This window comes from Lissotriton helveticus, chromosome 7 (assembly GCF_964261635.1).
Source record: "Lissotriton helveticus chromosome 7, aLisHel1.1, whole genome shotgun sequence".
NCBI lineage: Eukaryota > Metazoa > Chordata > Amphibia > Caudata > Salamandridae > Lissotriton > Lissotriton helveticus.
Window position 1 is genome coordinate 1484516363 of NC_136068.1, and position 24403 is coordinate 1484540765.

Here is a 24403-nt window from a genome sequence, read left to right on the forward strand (position 1 = left end):
ACATCGTTTGGAAGACATGGGCGTGTCGGGCGCGGCCCTGGAATGGCTGACCTCCTTCCTGGATGAGCGCTTCTTCCAGGTGTTCGAGGGCGAGGTTGTCTCCTCCAAGCAACCACTCAGTTGTGGGGTTCCTCAGGGCTCTGCCCTGAGCCCCACACTTTTTAATGCCTACATGATACCTCTAGCAGAGATAGTCCATCCCTTCGGTGTGCGTATTGTCACCTACGCGGACGATACCCAATTGGTGGTCTCCTTGGACCACACTGAGGGATCGTCCAACACCCTGGGCCCCTGTCTAGAGGCTTTAGCCAAATGGATGCAATCCTCCTGTCTTAGGCTCAACGGGGAGAAGACGGAGATTATGCTGCTGGGCAACCCTGCACCGACCACTCTGACTTCCATCTGGCCCACATGTCTCGGCGCTCCCCCTTCCCCTAAACCTCAGATAAAGAGCCTTGGAATCTGGCTCGATAAAGCGCTAGACTTTTCTGTCCAGGCCATTAGAACGGCATCTACATGTGTCGGGCTAATGAAAATGCTCCGGAAAGTGCTCCCTTTACTTCCATTCCTGGCGAGGAGAATCATGGTTCAGGCCCTAATACTCTCCCGCCTGGACTACGGAAATGCTTTATATCTAGGAGCCCCGGCAGCAGTGACCAACAGACTCCAGGTCACCCAAAACTGTGCTGCCCGATTATTGTTCAACATTCCCCGGTGGCAGTCAGCCAAGAAAGCCCTAAAAGAACTACACTGGCTCCCAGTGGTTGCCAGAATACATTTTAAGGCCATGTGCATTGTGCATAAATCCTTCCATCGAACTGGCCCTGCCATCTTGTTTCCGCTAGTGGTGCCCTACACGCCTTCCAGGGCCCTTCGCTCTGGTGCATTGCGTCTAGTAACCACAACCAAAATCAACAAGGCTCGCTGGGGCGGCCGTTCATTCTCGCACATTGCTGCGAGAAGTTGGAATTCTCTCCCTCTGGACCTCAGAGAGAATAACAACCGGATGGCATTCAGGAAAGCCTTGAAAACCCATCTGTTTGCAAAAGCGTGTTAATCCACCCTGTAGCCCGCCACAGTAATCAGTTAAAGCGCTGCGAGGCCTCCGGGTAGTTACGCGCTATATAAATATAATTTTTGATTTCATTTCATTTTCATTTCATTTCATTTCACTAGTATTATTGCTATTACCACTATCTTAGTGACAGGGCAGAGGGGTCTGCATGGCTTCTTAAATAATCAGCCCAAGCGAGCGCTGACGAGTATGATTAGGAAGTGCTGAGCACCTGGCAAGCTGGATCACATAATATTCATAACATAAACTTAACGCACCTCTGAGTGGGAGTGGCATACTATTAAATTATTTTTTTAGCATTGTAGAACACAACAAACAAATAATTACTCACAGAGCCCCGCAAACTCAACGCCCAGCATTTCCTGCTCCCTGTCAAGGATATTGGCCCAGCTGTGTGACAACTGCTGTTGGGTGTGCTGAGCCCCAGTGTTTTGCCAGACACATGGGGCACCCTCCCCCACAGCAGTTGACGCTCCCGGAGGACGTACCCATTCGCAGGCCTGCCGCCAGTCGCCAGCACTGTGGGGAGGTGGAGCTGGGTGGGAAAAATAAAAGAAATAGGAAAAGAAAGGAAATACAAGTAGATAAATAACGGCAGTATTGGTAAACCAAACCAAAGCACAAAAAAGTCACAAGAAAATTAAAAAAGACAAAAACATAAAATACACAAAGACACACACTAATAAAATAAAGGTAAATGAGGGGTGGATGAGTAGGATGGGGCAGGATTGTAAAGATTTAAGGAGAATAGGAAATTAGGCCCAGCACACGCACAGAACAGGAAACCAGGTAAAACAAAATTACCGTGTCCATGCGGACCATGTGGTACCATTAGCGCTGCTCTTGTGGCACGCTGGGAACGCCAGAAAACAACATTTTCTCTCGCCTACACATACTTTTACTATAGGTCTGACAGTTTAACTAAGGCATAAATAAAACATAAATATTGACATAAGGGACATACTCTCACCCAAACTGGAGAACCTATAATTAAGAGACTACTTCCACTGAACAGGAGTACTGACATTTTTAAATAGGCTACTAGGAACTCCGATAATCTACCCCAAACCTTATAATACAAAATGATTTGGGTTTTAGCTTCCTGAAAGATAGGGTAGGCCTGGTTCCTATTTTACTATGGATTAAAATTTCGTCTACTCTTGAAAGGGCTTTTTCACGCAGAATAGTAGAGGACTGTTCATGGCAATGCATTTGGACAGCAGTGACATGGCTTAAACATGTTAAAAATAGCTTTCCAGAGCCAGGTTTGAGAAGTCTTTTTGAAATTCCAGGTAATATTACTGCACACTGTAAGGTCCAGGTCAATAAATAAAGAGGATACTAAGATCATGAAAGCACTCGATATGATGACCATTAAATCATACATCCCACTTTAAACCACCCAAGACATAGAGCAATACTTAACATGGATAAAGGCATCAGAACGTAGATTTTATCTTACATGGTTAAGAGTGAATACAATTCATTACCTAGTGGCTTTCCATATTGCTGACATCTAGTTTGTGTCGTACCGTGTTGCCAGTGCTATAGGAAGTCACTTCAGTCAACTAAGCACTTTGCTATTTTGTACCCTGTATATCTCTTTTAGAAAACAGTTCCTTTGCCCTATAATCAGCAGATCATCTTTTAATACTCCTCGTGAAGGTTTGCACCATTTACAGCGTCTTGAGCCTCTGATATGCAACTTAAATCACTCAAGTGCTGAGATTAAGAAACCAATATGAACTGTGATCCCTGTTTTTGACTTTGATGCAGGTTCACGTTGATTGCTCAGTATAGATTTGGTTGTCATTAAGCGACTCCTATAGGCAATGTGAAATTTGGGTACAATCAACTTTGCCGTGCCATTTGTATTAACGTAACTTATTGTTTAGGGGGGCAAATATTTTAGCTCAAATGTGATATTTTATTACGATTTTACTGAAGTGTGAAATCTTTGTATGTGATTTTATGCTTTCATGGCCAATATTGACCGAATAAAGATGATGAGGAGGATGAACAGTAGTACTCTTGAATACTTCCCAGTGCAAAATATGGATCCCCCTTATGAAGCCTGCCTGCGTTCATTATTCTATACGAGTACATGAATATATGTTAATTCCATAAGAGATATGGCTGTTTCTTCCATGAGTTTTGTACTTCTGGTATGCTTCTGGAAATCGTAAAACACTCTTTAACTTCTCTCACTCCCTCTTTAGTGTGTTGCAGAGAGACTGAAATAAAGAAAAAAGACAAGACTTCTCTTTGGCAAGGCAAGCACAGCTTTATACTATTGCAACAGGGAGAGTAGCTATATTCACACAGTCAAACAGCTGGCCTCAATCGGCTGCTTCACAGGCAGACACTTTAATACTTAGACATACAATGTTTGTTACAAAAGATTAAACAATTAGTTACTTAATAGTTACATGTATGTTACAGAATAACCATCACCTGTGTTCCTAAACTTTAATCTAATTCTCTACACATTCTTTATTGTAATTCCAACAATGCTTAACAAACTAACCATTCTTTACTCTTGAATGCATGGGCATTTGCATGTGTGTTTTTAACATTCTGCTCCCAAAACCTCTTACCACATTCTGTGTGCTCTTGGCTAATTCAGTCCCCTGCTCCTATTGTTTAATTGTGTTTCAATCGTCTGAGAACACAAAATATGTCCCTGTGTGCTAAAACCATACATTCCTTCAAGCTTTCAAACACATGTTTTCCTTTAACTAAGACCCTGGAGGTCATGCACTCTATTTTCAAGTGAACTCTTCATCTCCCCGACATCAGCATAACATTTAGGCCTGCGCTGCTTTTTTACCACATATCATTTGATGTCATTTTGTACTGGTGTCTGTTGTAGCGTAATTTCTCTATATTCTATTCCCTCTATAATAAGTGTGTTAGCTATCTATGTTGTACCTGTCCCATCTTATGAGAGACTTGCATTCTGTGCCTTCTGCTATTGCCTCCTCTCCCTAACTTAGGCCCACATGCATCAAGCATTTTTGTAGTCGCAAACGGTGTGATTCCTTAAAATCGGCCGTTTGCGAATGCAAAAGTGCTTTTTGGGATGCATGAAGCAATTTTAGAATTCGTAACATGTTTGCAAGTTCTAAAATTGCGGGTGCTTTTAAGAAGTCGCAGATGTGCGATTTCTTAAAAGCAATGCATCATTAATTTTAAAACTGTAAATTCGCAATTAGGGTGCCAAATTTACCGAGTGGTTGAACCACTCGGTAAATTTGGAAAAAGTGTTTAAAATGCTTAAAATGTTTTTTTTTCAACATTCATGTTTCACACACACATGTCCTTAGGACATGTGTGTGTGAAACATGATGCGAAAAATACATTTCAGGGGTGCATGGGGGGTCCTTTGGACCCGCCCCTGCACCCATGAAATTTTGAAAGTGCCACTCGCAATTCCCATTGACTCCTATGGGCCTTTTGGCCCATAGGAATCAATGGGAATTGCGAAAATTAACTTAAGAATTCGGTATTCATTTGGGATTCGGTAAAAATTGCGATTTTTACCGAATCACAAATGAATACCGAAAATAATGATGCATAGCATTTTGCACTTCTTAATTTGCGATTCCTTATTTTTCGCAAATTAGGAAATGCAAAATGTCACAATGATGCATGTGGGCCTTAGTACTTCTATTATGGAAGGTTGTGTTGCTGCTAGATATGTTGTACCTTTATTGTGTTGGGTGTAAAACCTTCTGCTACACATAAGAAAACATTATTGCCAATACAATGCATGATGTGAGTGCAAGAGGGAACCCTCACAAAATATGTGCGCAGTGTTTACCTTTGGATTTACTCGTTAAACCATTTTTTTAATAGAGTTGGCGACTTGCTAAAAGTTTAAAACATAGCTGACAAGTTCTGGCATGTTAGCCCAAAGCACATTGAATGCTGGAGGTTTGAGTCCATGATGAAACTGTTAAAAGCAAAACTACCAGCCCACAATGGTTGGGAAGAACAAACAGATGATGGTAACATATGCCCTAGCACCAAAGTGCAGTGTTGCGAAATGCAAAATAAAATGTAGTTCCTGGCTTTCTTTCCTTGTAGGAAGTCATAGGTTAAACAGCCCAGTGAGTGAGAGGGCAGTGGTAACATTTCCAATGTAAATGCCTGCATCTCACAGCTAATGGGTTAACAATATGAACACTCCCAGGAAAACCAGCAAAAGGCATTGTTTACCACAGGAATGTGGAAAGCAGTAGTTAGGCGTGTCTAGTGACATGCAGAAAGAAAGAAAAAAGTTGTGTTGCCCCTATTCCCAAACACATCCTTGGACTAGAACTTTGTGTGATTTTGATGGTGAGCTCACAACACTACTGTGTCTCCCTGCAATGAAGAAGTGCAGCACATGCCGTAGGTTCTGTCTGCAAGTGCAGCCAGTGATAGAGGTTGAAGAGGGCAGGAACTGATGGGAACCACGTCGCTTTACCTTTCCTCAGCATGTATTTCAGGAACTGTCCATTCTGAATGATTGAAGGCTGCAAGTGAACATTCTTGAATCAGCAGATCTTTCATTAATTCTGCTTGGCTGCCATCAACCAATTGGAATTGGTATCCACAATTGATCCATTCTGTTTCAGGAATGGCCAGGCAGCTATTCTGAATAACCCAGAACCCCGCCCCCAATTCATTGTCCTTATGTCAGAATATTGATGAAAGAAATATCGTGCTGCAAATATATTGTCGAAAAAATATTGACAACCATAATATTAAGGAGGTAAGTCTAGATGTACTGTTCTTAATTTAATATCTATGTGCTATGAACATATACATATTGTCATTTCATATGTTAAATATGGTAAACCTATACTCACTATTTAATATCTATGTACTTTGAACATATATATATTCTCATTTCATATGTTAAATATGGTAAACCTATACTTACTATAGATCCTTACCATAAAAATATTTTGATGCTGACATTTTTTGCTATAGTATTCTTATAATATTTAAATCCTAATATTTGGGCTGGCAGTTTCGCAGCCAGTTATTTCTTAGGTTAACCTGTGAATAGTCAGTGAGGTGGGGAAGAGTGTGTCACGTTTCAAGATCACTTCTTGCTAGGTCTAGAGATGTTGGTCGCATGTCAGGCTCTCCTTTGGTTGTAGGTAGTGCTGTGACACAATGAATACTTGATAGGTCTGGAGCAAAATCGTTCACATTCCAGACTTGCTTCTGATGTTTGATTGGACTGTGGCCGTAGAAGTCATATGTTAACATGTGTGTTCTGAACATCAAAATACATCACCAAGCTCGCACTCAATCGTCAATTTTCAAAATCAGGTATACGTACTCTTTTTATCTTCAAGTTGTATTTATTTGTTCATAATTTTTTCATAATTTTTGACTATTTAAATCATAGTCTTTTTATTATGTTCTTCATTTTCTTCATTGATCGCAGCTGTGTCTTGTGCTTTGTTCGCGTCTTCTGGAAGACGCGAACGAAGCACAAAACACAGCCGCGATCCGTCTTAATAATCGAACGAGCACGTTTAAGATTCAACAAACAGATGCTACAAAGTCCCCCGATGAAGGGCAGTGCGCCCGAAATGCATTGGGCTCAAATCTGAAACATAAATCAATGAAGAAAATAATGAAAAGACTATGATTTAAATAGTCAAAAATTATGAAAAAATTATGAACAAATAAATACAACTTGAAGATAAAAAGAGTACGTATACCTGAGTTTGAAAATTGACAATTGAGTGCGAGCTTGGTGATGTTTTTTGACGTTCAGAACACACATGTTAACACATGAATATATAATCCTTGTGCCCAGAAGGATTTCCAGCCCAGCACCACCCACCTTGAGAAATAGGAGACATCTAGACAAGGGAGAGTGCGACCCCACATACCAATTGGCCTAACGTAGAAGTCATATGTCATCTTGCCTCTAGATGGTCAGTAGGCATGGGCAGTTATATATGTGTCCAATTGATGTCAATGGGCGTAAAGAAAATCTTTGATTGCAGCTGCCAAGACTCTTTCATTGTTTTGTGTACGGAGCTCGTTTCTAAATAAGAGCTCATTCCTGTATGATAACCTTTATTTCTCAAACTTTAGATGTGAAGACAAAACATTTACTGGCAGATGCATCAAAGTAAATACCGGGAGCAAATGGGCAGATTCTCAGAATCTGCACCTTTGCTCCCAGTATTTTTGCATTTGGGATGCATCATCCCAAATGCAAAAATCGCAATTTAAGGAATGTCTAAATTGAGATTCCTTAAAATGCGATTGCATTTAAGGAATCCCAAATTGAGATTCCTTAAATGCAATGCATGAAAGTAAGAAAAATAGCGAATTCGCTAATAGGGGGAGCAAATTACCATGAAGTTGGACTTCATGGTAATTTGCTAAAACTTTGAAAAAAGCACTTTTGTGCATTTTTCAAAGTTTCATGTTGCGCACACACATGCCCTTAGGACATGTGTGTGTGCAACATATGTGCATAGATCAATTTCAGGGGTGCAACAGGGTGTCATTTTGACACCATTGGACCCTTAAAATTGCATGAGCAATTTGTGAGTACCTACTGGTACTCGCAAATTGCTCATGCAATCTCCAATACATTCCTATGGGCCTGTAGGCCCATAGGAATGAATGGGACAGCATTCCTTAATTGCAACTAGCAATTTGCGAGTAGCAATTAAGGAATGTTAAGGAATCGCTATTTTAATAGCGATTCCTACATGCATAGGCTTTTGCTATTCCTAAATAGCGATTCCTTAAAAATCGCTATTTAGGAATAGCGAAAGGCTACGTTGATGCATCTGCCAGTTTGTGCATTAAATAAAACTTTAGGTGGTCGAGTATGTGGTCCATATTAAAGGTCAGAGATGCAGTAGTTGCCTAAGGTGAAGCACGGTGTAGATATAGCTGAGGTCACATGTTTTTAGTCTGATTGAGATTCTGCGTTGTGAGGTTCTGTCGGGTTAGGCACTGTCAGTTGATGCGCTGTACTGACCCTGGCTGAGAAGAGGAGCTAAGGTGCTGGTAACACAAGTTATGGCAGTTGAGCATCAGTTGAAAATCCCCCATGAGGTGTAGGTGAGCCGAGGGGAAGTCCCACCACAGTTTTATTTCCGGTGAGCACAAGGCAGTATCCGGTTGAGGATCCATGTCAAATGTCTGTTTTTTAACAGTTTGTTTTTCTTTCCAGCTTTGAAATCTTCATCATGTCTCAGAGACGACAGAAAAGGTGAGTAAATGTTCACGAAGCTGCTTCAAGGGTCATTGTGATGGAGAAGGGAAGGGGCAGTAAAGATATGGTAGTGAGATGCATAATGTGCATGCTGCAGCTCAGGAGGCATCATTCCATCAACCTTCTTGTTTATGCAAGGTGCCATCATGCCAGTTACATGCATCCTGTTGGGAGACGGAGATGGAGATTCAAACAAAGCAGCATGTGTTAAATCCTATGGGGTAGTGTGTTCTAGATATATGATATAGCTAGATGTAAACCAAAGTGAAATGACTACGCTTGCAGCATGACTTTCTTTAAAAGTGCGTACAGCCGGTCTGTTAGCGGCTACACCGCTGCGGCACTTGATTTGATTGCAGTGCTGATGTGTCCTAAAGCAAAATAACTGATCTTTTTAGAAATGGCTGTACAGTGGGACATTTTCAAGGCAAATGTGTCTACGTATCTGTGCTGTTTAACTTGAATACACATGGAGACCGATTGATGCTCAGCTACAGTTTGCTTGAGTTGAAGGCTGCGTCCAAAGGGGTGTTGAGTTTAGAGTCTGAGGGTCCTCCTCTATTCTATTAGTTGGATAAAGATGGGACTTCTATGCAGACAACGGCTGAATCAAAATCACCACATACTATCCTGTCTCCAAGTGTATTTATTGGAGTGTGTGAAAGATTTGAGTTTGTTATATATAAGTCTTGGGGGTAATGGATATGTTTCCATAGCAAACAGGATTTATACAGTAAGACCCTTAAGATTAAAAATGTGGAGGCTGTAAGAAAGATATATGTTGCGAAGAAGGAAAGTACGTTGCTGAGGAGTTGTCATGAACCGAAATGGGGCATTGTACTGAGAATGGACAGCATGAAGCCAGTGGAGCGGATCATAGATGGGATCACAGCATAAACAGAACAGTGATATCCAGAAGTGTTCAAAGAAGTCCATGGAAAAAATTGAAGATGTTAAAACACAAGATTGCTTTGTGCAATGGTGAGAACCGGTGGTACTCAAAGTACAGTACGAAAGATACCCATCACTTCGCATCATCAGCTGGGCAAGCCCAATTGTAATAGCGCAAACTTGTAGTGACTATGTAGTGTATTTTGTAAAGTGCACAGCTGCCCCAACGGGGCGTCCCGGCGCTGTGGAACCCTTCCTGGCTCTCCCTGTGAGATGCCCCTCCTGGGCACCCCCAAGGTGAAGCCAGGCATCCCAGTGTTATAGGGGCCGTTGTGGAGATTAAGCAAGCTATTGCCCAGAGTTGCAGCGTGGGACCCATGATTAGAGTAGGCATTGAGGTGAGAATTATCGAGTCCGCGGACATTGAGCCCAAGACCATGCCGCGTCGGGACTTGAACCCTGGTCCGGGCCCGATCTCTACTTCAGAGTCTGCCGCTCTAACCAGTGAGTCACACTTCTCCACCTATCTGACTATCAAGTACATGCATCAAGGTAGGATTTTACGAGTCCTTAATTGAAATTATTTAAGAATCACAATTAAGGACTCGCAAAAGCCTATCCATGTAGGGATCGCTATAATAATTGCGATTCCTTAACATTCCTTAATTGCGACTCGCAATTAAGGAATGGCTCTCCATTCATTCCTATGGGCCAAAAGGCCCATAGGAATGAATGGGACATTGCATGCACAATTCGCGAGTACCAATAGGTACTCACAAATTGCGCATGCAATTTCAAGGGTGTCAAAAGGACACCCTGTTGCACCCCTGAAATTGTGATGTGCATATATGTTGCGCACACACATTCCCCAAGTGCATGTGTGTGTACAACAAGAAACTTTGAACAATTCACTTTAGTGCATTTTTCAAAGTTTTTGCAAATTACCGACCAGTTTAATTGCTTGGTAGTCTGCAGCCCCAAATAGCCAAATCACTATTTAAAAGAGGTTCTTGCATTGCATTTAAGGAATCTCAAATTGTGATTCCTTAAATGCGAAATTGCAAAAAATTGTGATGACCTAAATTGCGCGTCCCCAACGCTTTGATGCATCCAAAAGGCCATTTGGCGATTGCAAACGGCCAATTTTTGCGAATTGCACCGTTTGCGCTAACAAAAACCTTTGTTGCATGTACTCCTATGTGTAGATATGAAAGACGTGAGCATGGCAATCTGTGGCAATAGGCTTCCTTTGCCCAGCATTAGTATCCCGCTGAGCGACAATGGAAAAGGCACAGAGGTTCAGTACAATTGATTTGTCCTCTGAATATCTCCAAAGCAAATTGAAAGAGGAAACCAGATATTAAACATATTTTATGACTGTGCAGCAAGCAAAATGTAAAATTGAAAGATTTAGGCTGAAAGATGATTTGCCAATGGCCACGATGCATTTTCCTGCTTCGAAAAACTAGCAAGATGCGATCTTTTTTGATTTGGGGGCAATAATGATACTGCTGTGGGAAATCTACTAAGATGACAGCGGCTGAGGGCCTGTGGAGGCAGAAATAAGAAGACTTTAGCATCTGTGCGTTTAGCATCTGTGCTAGCTGGAACCATCCCATTGAACGGGAAACATCCTTTACAACGCAACTTTTACCATGCAGTGCTTTTACATCGCAACTTTTACAACGCAAACCATTACAACGCATTGTGCTGGGGGGCGCTCTAGGATAGGGAATAGATTTAATTTACTATCCAACACCTTCCCTAGTGTCCACGGGGACTGGAGGTGGAATTTTAAATTAAAATATTCACTATCCAGCACCCCAAAGCGCTATGCGTTGTAATGGTATGCGTTGTAAAAACTGCGATGTAAAAGCATGCGATGTAAAAGCATGCGTTGTAATGTCATACATCCCTTTGAACTGCGGAGGGCAGGGTGGAGAAACGGAGATAAAAATGCCTTAAGATGGCGGTAGTAGGGCACAGGAAAGCAATGCCCGAAGCGAAGAAACATAGTGGAAGCAGGGGAACAGAGAAGGAGAGACTGTGGAGCCAGAAAGAGGGAGGAGAGAGTAAGACAGAAGGAAATGGTGAGAGAAGGAGATGGAAAGAGGGAGAAAGAAAGGCAGATGAAGGAAGAAGAAGGCAAGAAAGTGCGAGTCCTCACACACTGTTTCCTCCAGCTGGGCTTGTATTCTAAGCTTTTAGATCCAAGCCTGAATTCTCTGGTTTGCTCACCTCTACCTAAAGCCTTAATTAAACACTGCCTCGGTTCTTTTATTTATTGATGTAGCTTTTTGACATTTCCAGGAAGGCTGTTGTTTTAGAGTCTCACACTAGTAAGGTAAACAGTTCTGAAGCCTCTTGACTCCACAGTGCTCGGTGGACTTCTGGCGTTTCCCTCTTGATTACACACTGTGACAGTGGCTTCTTTCTGAACCTCTGCCACAGCCGCTGAGCCAGAGGAGCTCACTCACTTCTGTTTATGCCCTGCATCAGTTCTTGGAGTGTGTCATCATTGCAGTGTAATAGAGATACAGTCAATACAAGTCTCTTGGAAGGGAGGGGCACAGCACAGACCCCTTATATTGTGTGAAAAAAGGCCGCTTTATTGAAGCAGGTGCACATCACAAACTTTACCTGGGCAATCAGCCTTAAAAAACTAAAAGCTCTTTATACATCAAATGAAGTATCCAATCTAATTTATAGTGCATTTTAACTTTAACTTTCTCCTATAGTCTATGACTGCATTTAATTAACCTCTAAGCAATTAAAGTGGATGGATGAAATCGCCTGAATAACATCACACCCTTCTCAAGCACAATATCATTTTCCCCAAGATGCACAACCAGAACATCCAGGCATCTTGTCTCAGACAGAATGCCATTTAAACACTGCATCAATTCCCTTCATCTCATTCCCGCTACACCCTGGCACATAATTGTAAATAAACCCCATGTCAAGGCCCAAATTCGTAAGGTATACCCTCTGCGCCACTTGCCGCTTGGTCACTTGATGAACAAGTGGTCCAGCACCCAAGTGGCCACGTCCTCTGCTGCCAGGCCAGCCTCCGAACCTGAAACAGTATCAGTATTCATACAACAAGCCCTTCAGGGGTTCCCTCCTCCCCCAGTCAAGCGCACATATCTCAGAAAACATTCCCATGACTTGCACCCCAAGCGCATTATGTCCTCTTGCGCCCAGCCTCTATTACTAGGCTCAGTCGCAGCTGCAATTTTAAATGGATGTGTGCCATACTCAGCCAGGGGGGCCCGCCGCCTGAAGCGCCTTACATAAGACCAAAAGGAGTTGGAATGCCATAGCTGCACCCCAGACTGTCACCTTTACACAATGTCCCCACCACCCCCACAGAGCACTGCTGCCCCCCCCCCTCAAGACACTGGGCATTGGTTGGGCTCTCTCAAAACTTGGAAAACCAGTCTTCCCTATTCTTCTCTAATAAGTCTTTGAAAAATGCAGCCGTGTCTCCAACTGAACGGCCCTCCTCGTGACCTCCTCAGACAGCAATCTGCCTTGACCCATGCAACCCAGAAATTCGGACATGTTAAATGCAACAAAGAACATCCACAACATCAGTGAGGAAAATAAACTGACTTCTGCCTCCCACAACACACCCTGGGTAAGTGACGCTTAACCTGCCAAACAGCTGCCATAACAACAGCTTCCGAATCTCCCAGCACACCCATGCTCCCTTGCCCAACCTTCGAACGTTCTCTGTCCCAATTCGCTGGCTGGCAGGGCATACCCCCACAATAGTTTACCCATAAAAGCAATACCCGCAAGTTTTCCTGCAATTGTCACACGCGACGTGCCCCTGTCCATCAATTCCAGTATGAACTAAAGCATGTCCTCCACCACCTCATCGTCTGTACACCCTACATCAGGAATTCCATCATGGCTTGCCCATATGCTCTTTGGTTTGACTCAGCCAAAGACTCTACCACAAGTTGGATGAACCCTCCTTCGTTACCTGCAAACCAAAACTCTTCCGGCATGTGAGTCAAAGCCTCCGCAGTGTCATTGTCCACACCCAGAACATGTCATGCCCTGAACAAGATATCATACTGAATAAATCCCGGCACAAACAACTGCTGCAGTTTCAAAACCTGTGCATCTCGTGCAGACTATCTATTCACAACCTGAACCACATACATGTTGTCCACCCTCAACAGCACCCTCTGGTGTGCCAACTCCGCTTCCCACAATGTGAATGCCACCACTAGCGGAAAGAGATTCAAGAACTCAATGCTACGCCCCCACTGTCTTCCACTGCACCACCCATTCCTCCATGCACCATCTCCCTTGTCAGTACAAACCAAATACACCTCCACCTTGCCACATTTGAGAAAATCAGGGCACCCAATCTGAATATTCTTGCTTGGCCAAAGTCATCCTGTTGAGGGAATTCAAGAAAACCTTGCACATTCTGCGATCTTCCAGAACCCCACTGAGATGCACACATTGGGGCAGGGAGAGACCCTAAAGAGCCAAACCCAGCATCCTACAAAATATTTTTCAAACTTCTCCGCACCCTGCATGCAAAATTTAGGTGCCCCAGCTACACTTGAACCTCCCTCCCTTCTCCTTTTCTCTAGCTAACAAGCTAGTCAACAATGCCTGCACCACTTCCTTTTTTTCTGGAAGAGCCTTGCTTGCATTCTTTGTGATTCGATCCCCACGAAGGACAATATTTTACTCTGGCCACCATTTTTCTGGTGCCGAAGAAACCCCCAGTTTATTCATCAGCTCTTGAAAACTTGCCAGACCGCCGAGCTGGGCTTCCGTCAACAGCTTATGTCCCATACATCATGCGAAAAACCGATGCAAAAATAAACTCAAACATTCTAACAGTTCACATGATATGGAGCATCCCATCGGCAGTGCCCTGTCCACGTACCAAAAGCCTTCAAAGAGTATACTTAACCATTGAAAAGCATCCTGAGGTACCGGAACAGCTTAAAAGATGACTTCACATTGCACTTTGCCTATTAGGCACCTGAGCCCGCCGTCACCACCAGAGACATGGCCACGAAACTGAGGAATATGATACCGTGGACATTTCCTCCAAAATGAAGTAATTTACAGACCTGCCTTCTGGCCACGATAGATGCTGAATTAAACAAAACTGCCCTTTTTCCTTCTTATGCACCACCCCAATTGGTGACACAATCAATGCCTCCATCGGTCAATCTTCAAATGGCCCCAACATTCTGCCCTCAAACACCTCTGTCCAGTTTGTCCTGTACTCCCTGTTTGTGTTCCCTCACTTAATGCATATTTTCTGCTGTTTCCGAACCCAGTGGTCTTCAAAACTCAACGAAACCCCCTTTTGAACCCCTCCCACAAAACCCATGCGTCCTTCGGCCAATCGTAAAACCCCAGCCAGTACTCCAACCTGTCCACCTTAACCCATCTATTCCCATTGGACTGTTGCTATTGTTGTGTTCCTGAACCGCCGGTATAGGACTGCCACTGTCCTGTACTATGTTCCTGGGGCCTCATTTATGAAAAGTGATGCATCGCTGGGTGAAAACAGCGATGCGTCACTTTTCACTGCGCACTCCTTGCGACAATCCTGATGCGTCATATTTAAAGTATGACGCATCATGTCGCAAGGAGTTACAGATACGTCAGTATTTCTGACGTATCTGTAAGCGCAAAAGTGACGCATTGCTGGAGTGTGTCACAAAAGTGACGCAACTCCAGCAATGCCTCCTTTCACATGGGGCAAGCCCCATGTGAAAGGGACTGCGTCAGTCCTACGCCTGCTGTGAGGCAGGCGCGAGATTTTGACGCAACGGTGTCCTAAAAGTGACGCAGTGAAATCTCATAGATTTCAAAGTGTCACTTCTACGACCCTTCCTTGCGTCAATACGCCCCCCTTGCATACATTATACCTGGCATAGGTATAACGTAGTGCAAGGGTTTACAAAGTGACGCATCTACCTAGATGCGTCACTTTGTAGATATGGTGCAACAAGGCAGATTTTTTACGCTGCTGGTGCGTCACAAAAAATGACGCACCGGTGGCGTAAAAGGCACGCACGGCCTCATAAATGAGGCCCCATGTACCTTCCTGCAGCCCCAAAGCAATGAATGAGGGCATACCTGCCTAAGCATTTGGAGCTCTCATGCCGAAACCTGCAGTACTCCTGTATAAACATCCCTTTGTCGAAAGCCTAACAAGTTCCCCCGTCGCGTGTTGTCATTTGGCTGTAGTTCCCATCCCTTCCTTGGTGGCGTGCCCTTGAAAAGGCAGATATACTATAGTCAACTCACTGGTTGTGAAAATAGTCTTCCCCAGCTTGGTGGCCCCCAGTGTATGTTGCCATAATTCTGTGTCCAGCTCCCCTCACTTTGCATCTGGGTCCCAAGCCAAGCATGCCCAGAATTCCTTGTCAAACTGGGCCCATGCGTACCCCCCGCCCTGAATTGCACTTTGCGTATAACATCCATATACCTAAACAATGTCACGCAGCGGTCTGGGAAATTCTCACAATATACATGTAAATAAGAAACACAGCTGTCCAGTTCTCTATTGTCAGGGGGACCCTTGGCTGCTTGGCCAGCTCATATTCCTCTTCCTTTGACCCCTCCTTGGAACGCAGCTCCCGATGTAAGAGTTTGAACATCTCAATGTATTCTCCTTTGCAAATTCTTTCTTTAGTAGCCAACATTAAGTGTGCCCCAAGGGCTTTGTCACCTCCATGTAGGGCAGTTTTTTGATCTTCAGTGCTTTGCTATCTGCCCCACTTTTGTCACCTCCTTACCATTGTTCCGTGTAACACTGCTATCCCTACTACATTCTGTTGCCTTTTCATGGGCGGTCTTTTCACTGTCCATCATTTTGTCCATATCCATTCCCACGTCAGCCACGTACCTACCCTTATGGAGCCACTCCCCAGCCCCTGTCTTCCTCCCCCATATGTCCACACTCATATACACCATCACCGTACCCACGCCGGCGTCCTGGTCCTTACTTGGCTCCATGGTCAGTGCCCGTACAGCTTCATGCCGCCTCACCAGTGGCCATCTTGTCCTCTGTCGGACCTCTCTTCCCTGCATCACACTAGAAAGTAACACATTAGCCTGACACTTGTGGGGTCTAAACCATGCCTCTATGGGCTCCTCTCGCACCTCGCCTTCCTCAAGGCTGTCCCCATCATAATCCAGCAGCAACTCAAGCAGAGAGTGCTTCTTATGGACACTACCCGAGCCTTCACTTACACTCCAATGTGGGACCGAAGCTCCTGCCTTAGTAGTGGGCCAATGCGTGGAGTCCAGGGGGGCCGTAATAACCCCCCATACCACTCTGCCAATGCCAACCATCTGTCCGATGCGCCGTAAAAGCCGGATGCTGCCTAAGACCTTCTAGCTGGTAGAGCAGGCTAGGTGGCTCCGGACCTGCTTCTGCCAGCTGCGATGGGGACCCCAGCAGACGTCAGGTGAACCGCACTGGGCCCTGCCATCTCTTCTCGGGGTAAATGAGCCGCTCCCAGCTCTTCTGAGTCCGGACACCTGCGCCACTCCTCCATCAGAAAGAAAGACAACAGGACTGGTTTGCTGGCCCACTTAACCTGGTCCCTTGCTACTCCAGAAGCCCTCGACCAGCTACCCTCCTCCACGTCACTGTACCACCTCACTCCCCCTCCTCTCCACCCCACTTACCTGACCCCCCATTTACTACCCCCTCCACCTCCCCTGCTCCTCAAATTTCCCTTCATCCTCCTCCCTGCTCCATTCTAACATTGCTGTAACTAAAGGGGATGTGGGTCCCTGGCTGCGCCCCCCCCCCCCTCCTGTCTCAACTATGCCCTGCCCACCCAACTACGGCACCTGACTACTGCTGGTCCTGGCCTATCTGTCCACACCCCTGAGTGGTGCCCCAACCCCCAAGGGCACTCCACTGCCCAGTGTACTTGCAACCCTTTCGGGCTCTCTTTAAGCAGTCCCACTGGCCTAGACACAAGCTCCAAGTCACTTCTACCTAAAATGGTGGCAGGGAGCCCAAAAGAAGCCCCCTATAAAGCTATTGGGCTATACTGGGCTACAAAAGTAAACTAACTACAAGATGGCAGTCATGGACAGCACCACTCTCCCAAACTCCCTGGGGAACTGACCTCTCTGTGGCCGGCTGCCCCCTGAAGCCCTCTTGCCACAGAAAGCAGAGCTAGGAATCTCCAGCGGCCAATGTCGGTTATTTTTTATTAAAAGTGCGTCCAAAGTGAGACGTCCTAATGCTTACACCACTGGTCTGTACAACAAACTTCAAGCTTGTGATGCGAAGCAAAATGATAGGGCAAACCAGCAGAATGTGAGGGCCCACTGAGTTTCCCTAATCTCAATATTCATTGTCCTTGGGTTGGATAGGGGCATGAACCGTGGTGGTACTCCTGGGATGCAGGAGTCTACATTTTGCATCTGCCTAGAACAAATGACGCAAAAGCTGTATCCAGGCTCGGATGCAGCGGTATCAGACAGTCATTGATCCGTTGGTGAGTGAGCAGATGGTGAAAGGTAAAAGGCACAAAGGCAGGAGCTACAGTGGCGTAGGGGTGGTAATCATGTGGCAGTACGTGTTTGAGTCCAGCTAAGATTATTGTGGCAGGTTACAAGAACAGTTCCATGGCGGCTAGTTGTAGCAGAATCCCCCACCTGTGTTTCATCAGCTCAGCTGCTGTATTCAAAGCGCTGCCTTGTCTCTTGCACATGAAAAGCAGCTGAAAGACCTCGCCTAGGTATGATCCATCTGAGTGCAGTATGACAGACCGTCATGCCCCATGCCTTCCAGATAATACCCAGCATTACTCATAGTCCTCGTCTTTCTCCTTCTAGTGAGGTTTATCTCATTCACCTGACAGGATTTACCGATCATACCTTTAAGTGTTGTTTTTTGGATTCTACCCATAAAACCCAAGATTTACACATAACCCCTGAGTCAAACCTCCCTCACATCACTCTCTTCCCCAGGCTGGAAATAACAAATTGCACCAGTGCAACTTCTTTGGAAACACCAAGCCCTCTGAATGCTCTGTGGTCCAGCCCAACATGGCAGGTAGGGCAGGTAGGGCGAGACACCTGGATTGTGGTGATAAAGACTGGGGGACGGAGTAATGTACCTCTTCCTCCGTCATCCTAGTTCCATTCCTTTCTAAGTAAGGATGTATCACAGCTGAACAGGAGCAACCACAGGAAGCTGGAGAAGATGTCACATGGATGTGGACTCTGGTACCCCCAAGTGGAAGACCAACCCTACGGTAAGCCACCTCGGCGAGGCAAGGATGCCAGGAGACCACTATATATCCATAACCGAACTCATGATTAGAAAGAGTGGAAAAGCCCAATGCAGTGCATGACAGATGCAAGTGATCAGCCTGAACACCGCTCAGGTGGGCGACCCACCCGAAAGGGAAAAATGGGAGTCAACCTACAAAAAACAAAAACCGAGGCCCATCAGAGCTGTCAACCGCAGCATCAAGTCAAAGGACGAACCCAAGGGACCTCCGGCAGAAACCCAAGTCTGGCCAAAAGACCACCATGGCCAAGAACCTGTAAACAAGTAATCAAATACAAGAAAGTGCTGCCTGTAGCCCAGACTGCTCGAAGAAAGGCTCCCGAACAAAGCACCAATGTGTTAAGAACCAACAATAGTACTGCTCAAGGGATCTACCACCCTGTAATCCTCCGAGGCCAAAAGGCATAGAAGCAAAGAGGACAGGAAAAGAATCTTTGGAGAGGTTAGAAGAAATTCTCAAGAATGAAAAGCCCATCACCAACCAACTTTTAAATCCCAGCGATGCAACCAAGAATGCTGCAGAGGAGGCAAGATAGAGCCAAGTCTCCTATTTGTGCGCACCAAATCACATGGGTTGCCAAGGATATGCATAGAAGCTGACAGACTGGATTGCACAAACCAGAGCCTTTACCTGCGAGCAACTCTGTATGCAATCTGAACCACATAAGACCCTGGACCCTTAGAATGAACCACTGAAGAGCAGTAACCAGTAGCATAGTGATCTTGGGGACAGAAGCACAGCAGCCAAGGTAGCCGGGCAGCTAAAAGATGCAGAAGGGGGAAATCAGGGCCAATGGCACAGGTGCCAGAATTATACTAAAACCCTGTAAGGCACGGAAAGACCTTGGTCGCAGCACTGAAAAAAAGATTAGAGGATTTAAATGGGGCATAGGCTGCTGTAGGCAGATAACACCTAACCACGGGGCACACTGAGAACTAGTGGGGATGGCAGATAGTGCGAGACACCAGGCAGAGGGCCCTGCCCAGACCACACTAGAGAATGGAGCACCACCACACTGCTGCAGATAAAGACAATAGAGGGAGAGCTTCAGCATTCTGTCCGAGGCATAGCAGCAAGCAAAAACAGAAGCTATCTGCTGTGAGAATCCATTGTACCAGCAGAACCTGAACCCATCACTTGAGGGCCTGAGAGTGAAATTAGTTTCTCATGTACAAAGACCCTCCAACTGAGAGGCACTTTTGACCCCTTTCTGATAAAGGGTGAGGCTCCTGACCCCATAGAAGCAAAGGGGGGTTGAAGGGGGCGCTGAACCAGCATAACAACTCGAGTACAGGCACAGGGAGCCCATGTGGAGAATATTTGGTCCCGAGGAAGAGGAGATATCCAATATTAATTATGAGCTCAGCCAGAAGACCTAGAATAGATGGAAAACTGAAAGTGACACATGTTCAGGACCCTCAATAGATGAATAGCCAAGTGAACACAATAACAACACACCAGTGTCCGGTGTCTCGCCACCCTCCGCCACCCAGGAAAATTCAAGTACACCCAATTCATGAGTGTCGCATGATCAGACACTGAGACTGATAATATTAACTCTCCACTGATTTGACAGATTCTTGAAATGCTTTGTGATAGAACAGACCTTCAAAGAACACAAGTTTGCAGGGTTAGAAAAGCAAATGGAAGTTCCCTCGCGAACAACAAAAGATGATGTTCAACCCATCACAACCCAACACCCACCTATGCAGCTACACTGAGCAAGCTGTGAGAGCAGAAAGAGATCAGCTAGACAAAAGAAAGGCAACTTCAGCATAAAACACACACCAGGGAGCTCCCATCGAAATAATAAGGGTGGGCAAAAATCCCTGGAGCATGGTCAAGCAGAAAGGTCCACTGAAGGAGAACTACTACTGCACAAATCATCCCTTTGACCCCCATAGGAAGCACTCCTCTGATCTAGTAGAGCTGCAGGTAAACGCAAAGAATGACTGTTCGGAATTATGTTGTTTATTTGACTGGGGTGTGAGCTCTGGTCAAATAATCCCTAGTCAGGCCAAAGCACCAGCAAACCCCAAATTAACCTGTGCACGGCCTCTGGTAGCTTGGCACAGAGCAGTCATGCTTAAGTTGAAGGCAATGTGTAAAGTATTTGTACAACACTTCAAACAGTAAAAAGTTAAAACACCACACAAAAAGATCCCACACTAGGTTTAGAATGCTAGGGTAGACTTAAACAAATAAAACAAGACAAAAAAATACAAACTTCTAATCAGGGCAATCAGAGATATTGAATTTCAAAGTTTTAGTGTAAAACAGCACCAAAAGCACAAAGCGCCAACAAGTTATATGTGGTAGTGCTGAACTGGGACAAAGTTCAGACCAACCGCGATGGACCTCGGGCAGGGCACATGATCCAGTTAGGCCAACTGAACAAAGTACCTTAAATCCTGGTTGCCGATCGTTGAGTGGATCCAAGACGAAGAAGCGTTGTGCAGTCAAAGAGATCCGTTGGTTCTGAGATGCAGCAAGACTGCGGTACGAGGACCTGTTGATATGGAGGCCAAGCGTCGTCATCTAGCTGAGGTTGACAAGAGATGCGAAGGTGGGGGATGCGTTGTGCCTTCGGCAATACATCGGTTCCAAAGACTGCAAGGGTGATGCAGACCGCACCGGGCCCAATCCACGCAACAGCAGCAATGCGTCGGTTCTGCTCAAGGATGCGCCTCTCAGCCAAGGAGATGCAATGGTTCGGTTTGATGATGCACCGCTCAGCAGAGAAGGTGAATCAGTTCGACTGATAAGCACTGTAGGCCCACTTGGAAGGGTCCGGTACTGGGGTGGCACCACATGGCAGAGTAGACTTCCATATGGCAGAGTTCAGGTGCAGATGCAAGGTTGTTGAATGCCTGTTATGTCCCTGAGGCTTCAAATCAGGAGGCCAGACAACTAGCCCTTGCAGTCACTCTGGGTTCTGGGCTCAAGAGATGCAGGTCCAGTCCTTCTCACCAAGGCAAGAGAGCAACAGGCAGCAGGTCAGCACAGCAAAGCAGGAGTCGAGCAAAGCAGCAGTCCAGCAGAGTGGAGGTCCTTACAGCAGCACAACAGTCCTTCCTGGCAGAGAATCCACAGGTCCAGAAGTGTGCTCAAGTTGTTGTATCGGAGGTCCTTCTTTTATACTGAATTGTGCCTTTGAAGTGGGTTGAAACTTCTAGAGACATGCTTTTGAAGTGCACAGATGCCCTGTCAGCCCCTGGCTGAAGACGAAGACCAACTACAGGGTTAAGTAGCCTTTTGTGTGGGGACAGGACATTGCCTATTCAGGTGTAAGTGAGGCTGCATCCAGCACCTCCCTCCCAACCTGTCAGGATAGCCCACTCATTCACACCTAAGCTCCCATTGAGTGTGGTTGTCTAGGTGGAATACACAAAGCCCAACTGCCAACTACAGCCAGTCATGTGATCCAAAACTGGGTGCAGACACCAAATGACTAAGGTAAGAAACTGCCAACTTTCTATAAATAGCATTTTCAGAATTGTACTTTAAAATCCAACTTCACCATAAGTTATGATATTAAATTGAGATTCCACAGACCCCAAACATGAACCAATTATATCTTCTCATTTAGAAATTACACTTATAAAATATAATAAGGTTATCCTAGTGCTACCCTATGGGAGATATAGGCCTTGCAGTAATGAAAAACAAATGAAGGTTTTTCACTACCAGTACATGTAGATCTTAAAAGTACATGTCCTGCTTTTTAAATACATTGCACCTTGCCCCCTGGTCTGCCAATGGCCTACACTATGGGTCACTTATCTGTATTAAAAAGGAGTTTTGGGCCTTGTAAGAGATTTAACATACCAGTTTGGCATGGCAGTTGAAAACTACACACACAGGATCTGCAGTGGCCAGTCTGAGACATGTTTATAGGGCTACTTAAGTGGGTGGCACAATAAGTTCTGAAGTCCCACTTCAACGCATCCAGAACGCCTTGGCACGTTTGATTCTCAACACCCCCCGCCGCAGCCACATCCCTCCCCACCTGAGACACCTGCACTGGCTCCCCGTCGGCAAGAGGATCACCTTCAAACTCCTCACCCATGCACACAAGGCACTCCACAAGACCGGACCAGCATACCTCAACAGACGACTCCCCTTTTACACCCCACCCGCCAGCTCCGCTCCACCGGCCTCGCCCTCGCCCCAGTCCCCCGCATCCAATGAGCGACCTCCGGCGGCAGATCCTTCTCTTTCCTCGCCGCCAAGACCTGAAACACCCTCCCCACCCACCTATGGCAGACCCAAGACGTACTCATATTCAGAAGGCTCCTCAAGACCTGGCTCTTCGAGCAGTAGCAGCACCCCCCACCCCCAGCACCTTGAGACCCTCACGGGTAAATAGTGCGCTTTACAAATACTGTGATTGATTGATAGTGGCATTTAATTTACAGGTCTTGGGCACAGGTAGTGCACATTACCAAGGACTTATAAGTAAATGAAATATGATAATTGTAGATGCTACCACTTTTTTCAAAATTAGCACTGGTTAGCAAGTAAAGTGCACAGAATCCTAAGGACAACAAAAATTAAGTCAGCAAAAACAGGAGTTCTGTAGGCAAAAAGTCTGGGGAAACCACGCCAAGGATGATAGGTCTAACACATGTCACCCCCAGTTGAAAGTGGGGAGGGCTACCTAACACCTTGGGAGTTCTCTTCGCTAAGGTGAAGTCCATTCCCTGTAGGGAGATGGACCACCTCACCAGTTTGAGATTCTCACCTTTCATCTGCGGTAACCATCAGAGGGGTCTGTGGTCTGTCTACACCCGGATGGAAGTGAGCACCAAATAAGGTATGGTCTCAGCTTCTTCAGCAACCAGATCACAGCAAAGCCTTCCCTCTCTATTGCACTCCACCTCTGTTCCCTGGGAAGTAACCTACTGATGTAGGCTGCAGGCTGATCCAGGTCCTTTTCGTTTAGCTATGAGAACACGTCCCTGTGACATGCTCAGAGGCGTCTGCCTGCATAGTAAACTCTTGGGAGAAGTGAGGGGCCATGACCACGGGTGCTGTGCACATGGCCTCCTTCAGGGTGTCTAAAGCTTTCTGGAATGTCTCTGTCCAGATCACCTTAAGTGGCTGCTTCTTGGATGTCAGCTGTCAGGGGTGCCATACTCCTTGACAAATCTCCTGTAATAATCAGTGAGGCCTAAGAAGGCTCTCACCTTAGTCTGGGTCTTGAAGGGTTTCCAATCCGGAATGGTTTAAAATTTCTCCTGGAGGGGCTGCACCTTGCCTCCTCTAACTTCTTGACCCAAGTAAACGACTGACCCCTTCCCTACCTGGCACTTACTGTCCTTGATAGTGAGGCCTGCCCTCTGCACAGCCTGGGGCACTTCGTTGAGGCGGCACAGGTGGTCCTTCCAACTTGAACTGAAGACCACAATGCATCTAGGTAGGTGGCACTGAAGTTTTCCAACCCATTGGGGAAATGGTTGACCAACCTCTGGAAGGGACGTTCTTCAACCAGGAGGGCATTACCCTGGAATTGGAAATAACCTTCAGGGGTGGAACACAGACTACTCGTTGACTCCCTCAGTCAAGGCAATCGGCAAGTACGCAGACGTGAAGCCAAATGTGCTGAGGAACGTGGCAGCTCTTAGCCAGTCAACAAGCTCATCAGCTGAGGGGATGCTGTGTGCATCACTCTGGTGACTGCATTAAGCCCACAATAGTCTACACAGAACCTAAGTTTGGGTGTGACACACGTAAGGGAAGCCTTGGGGACCAACACCACTGGGCTGGACCACGGTCCATTTGAGGGCTCAATAATCCCTAATATCAGCATCTTGGAGACCGCCTACTTGATGCTGGCTTTCACCTTGACAGACATCCTGTAAATTTTAC

General features: G+C 45.7%; 1 protein-coding gene across 3 annotated transcripts in view; it reads left to right on the top strand.

Annotated features, from left to right (window-relative positions):
- The window catches only part of LOC144770405 (sacsin-like), a 435405-nt gene that overhangs the window by 121241 nt on the left and 289761 nt on the right, over positions 1-24403 (top strand). For 2 of the 3 annotated variants that reach the window (XM_078654913.1, XM_078654914.1), the window contains exon 2: positions 8283-8321. The exons of the other annotated variant lie outside the window; for it this stretch is intronic. In XM_078654913.1, the coding sequence (XP_078511039.1) occupies positions 8299-8321 (23 nt within the window). In that variant the 5' untranslated portion in view covers positions 8283-8298. The remainder of the gene's footprint in view (positions 1-8282; positions 8322-24403) is intronic. 3 annotated transcript variants of the gene reach the window in all.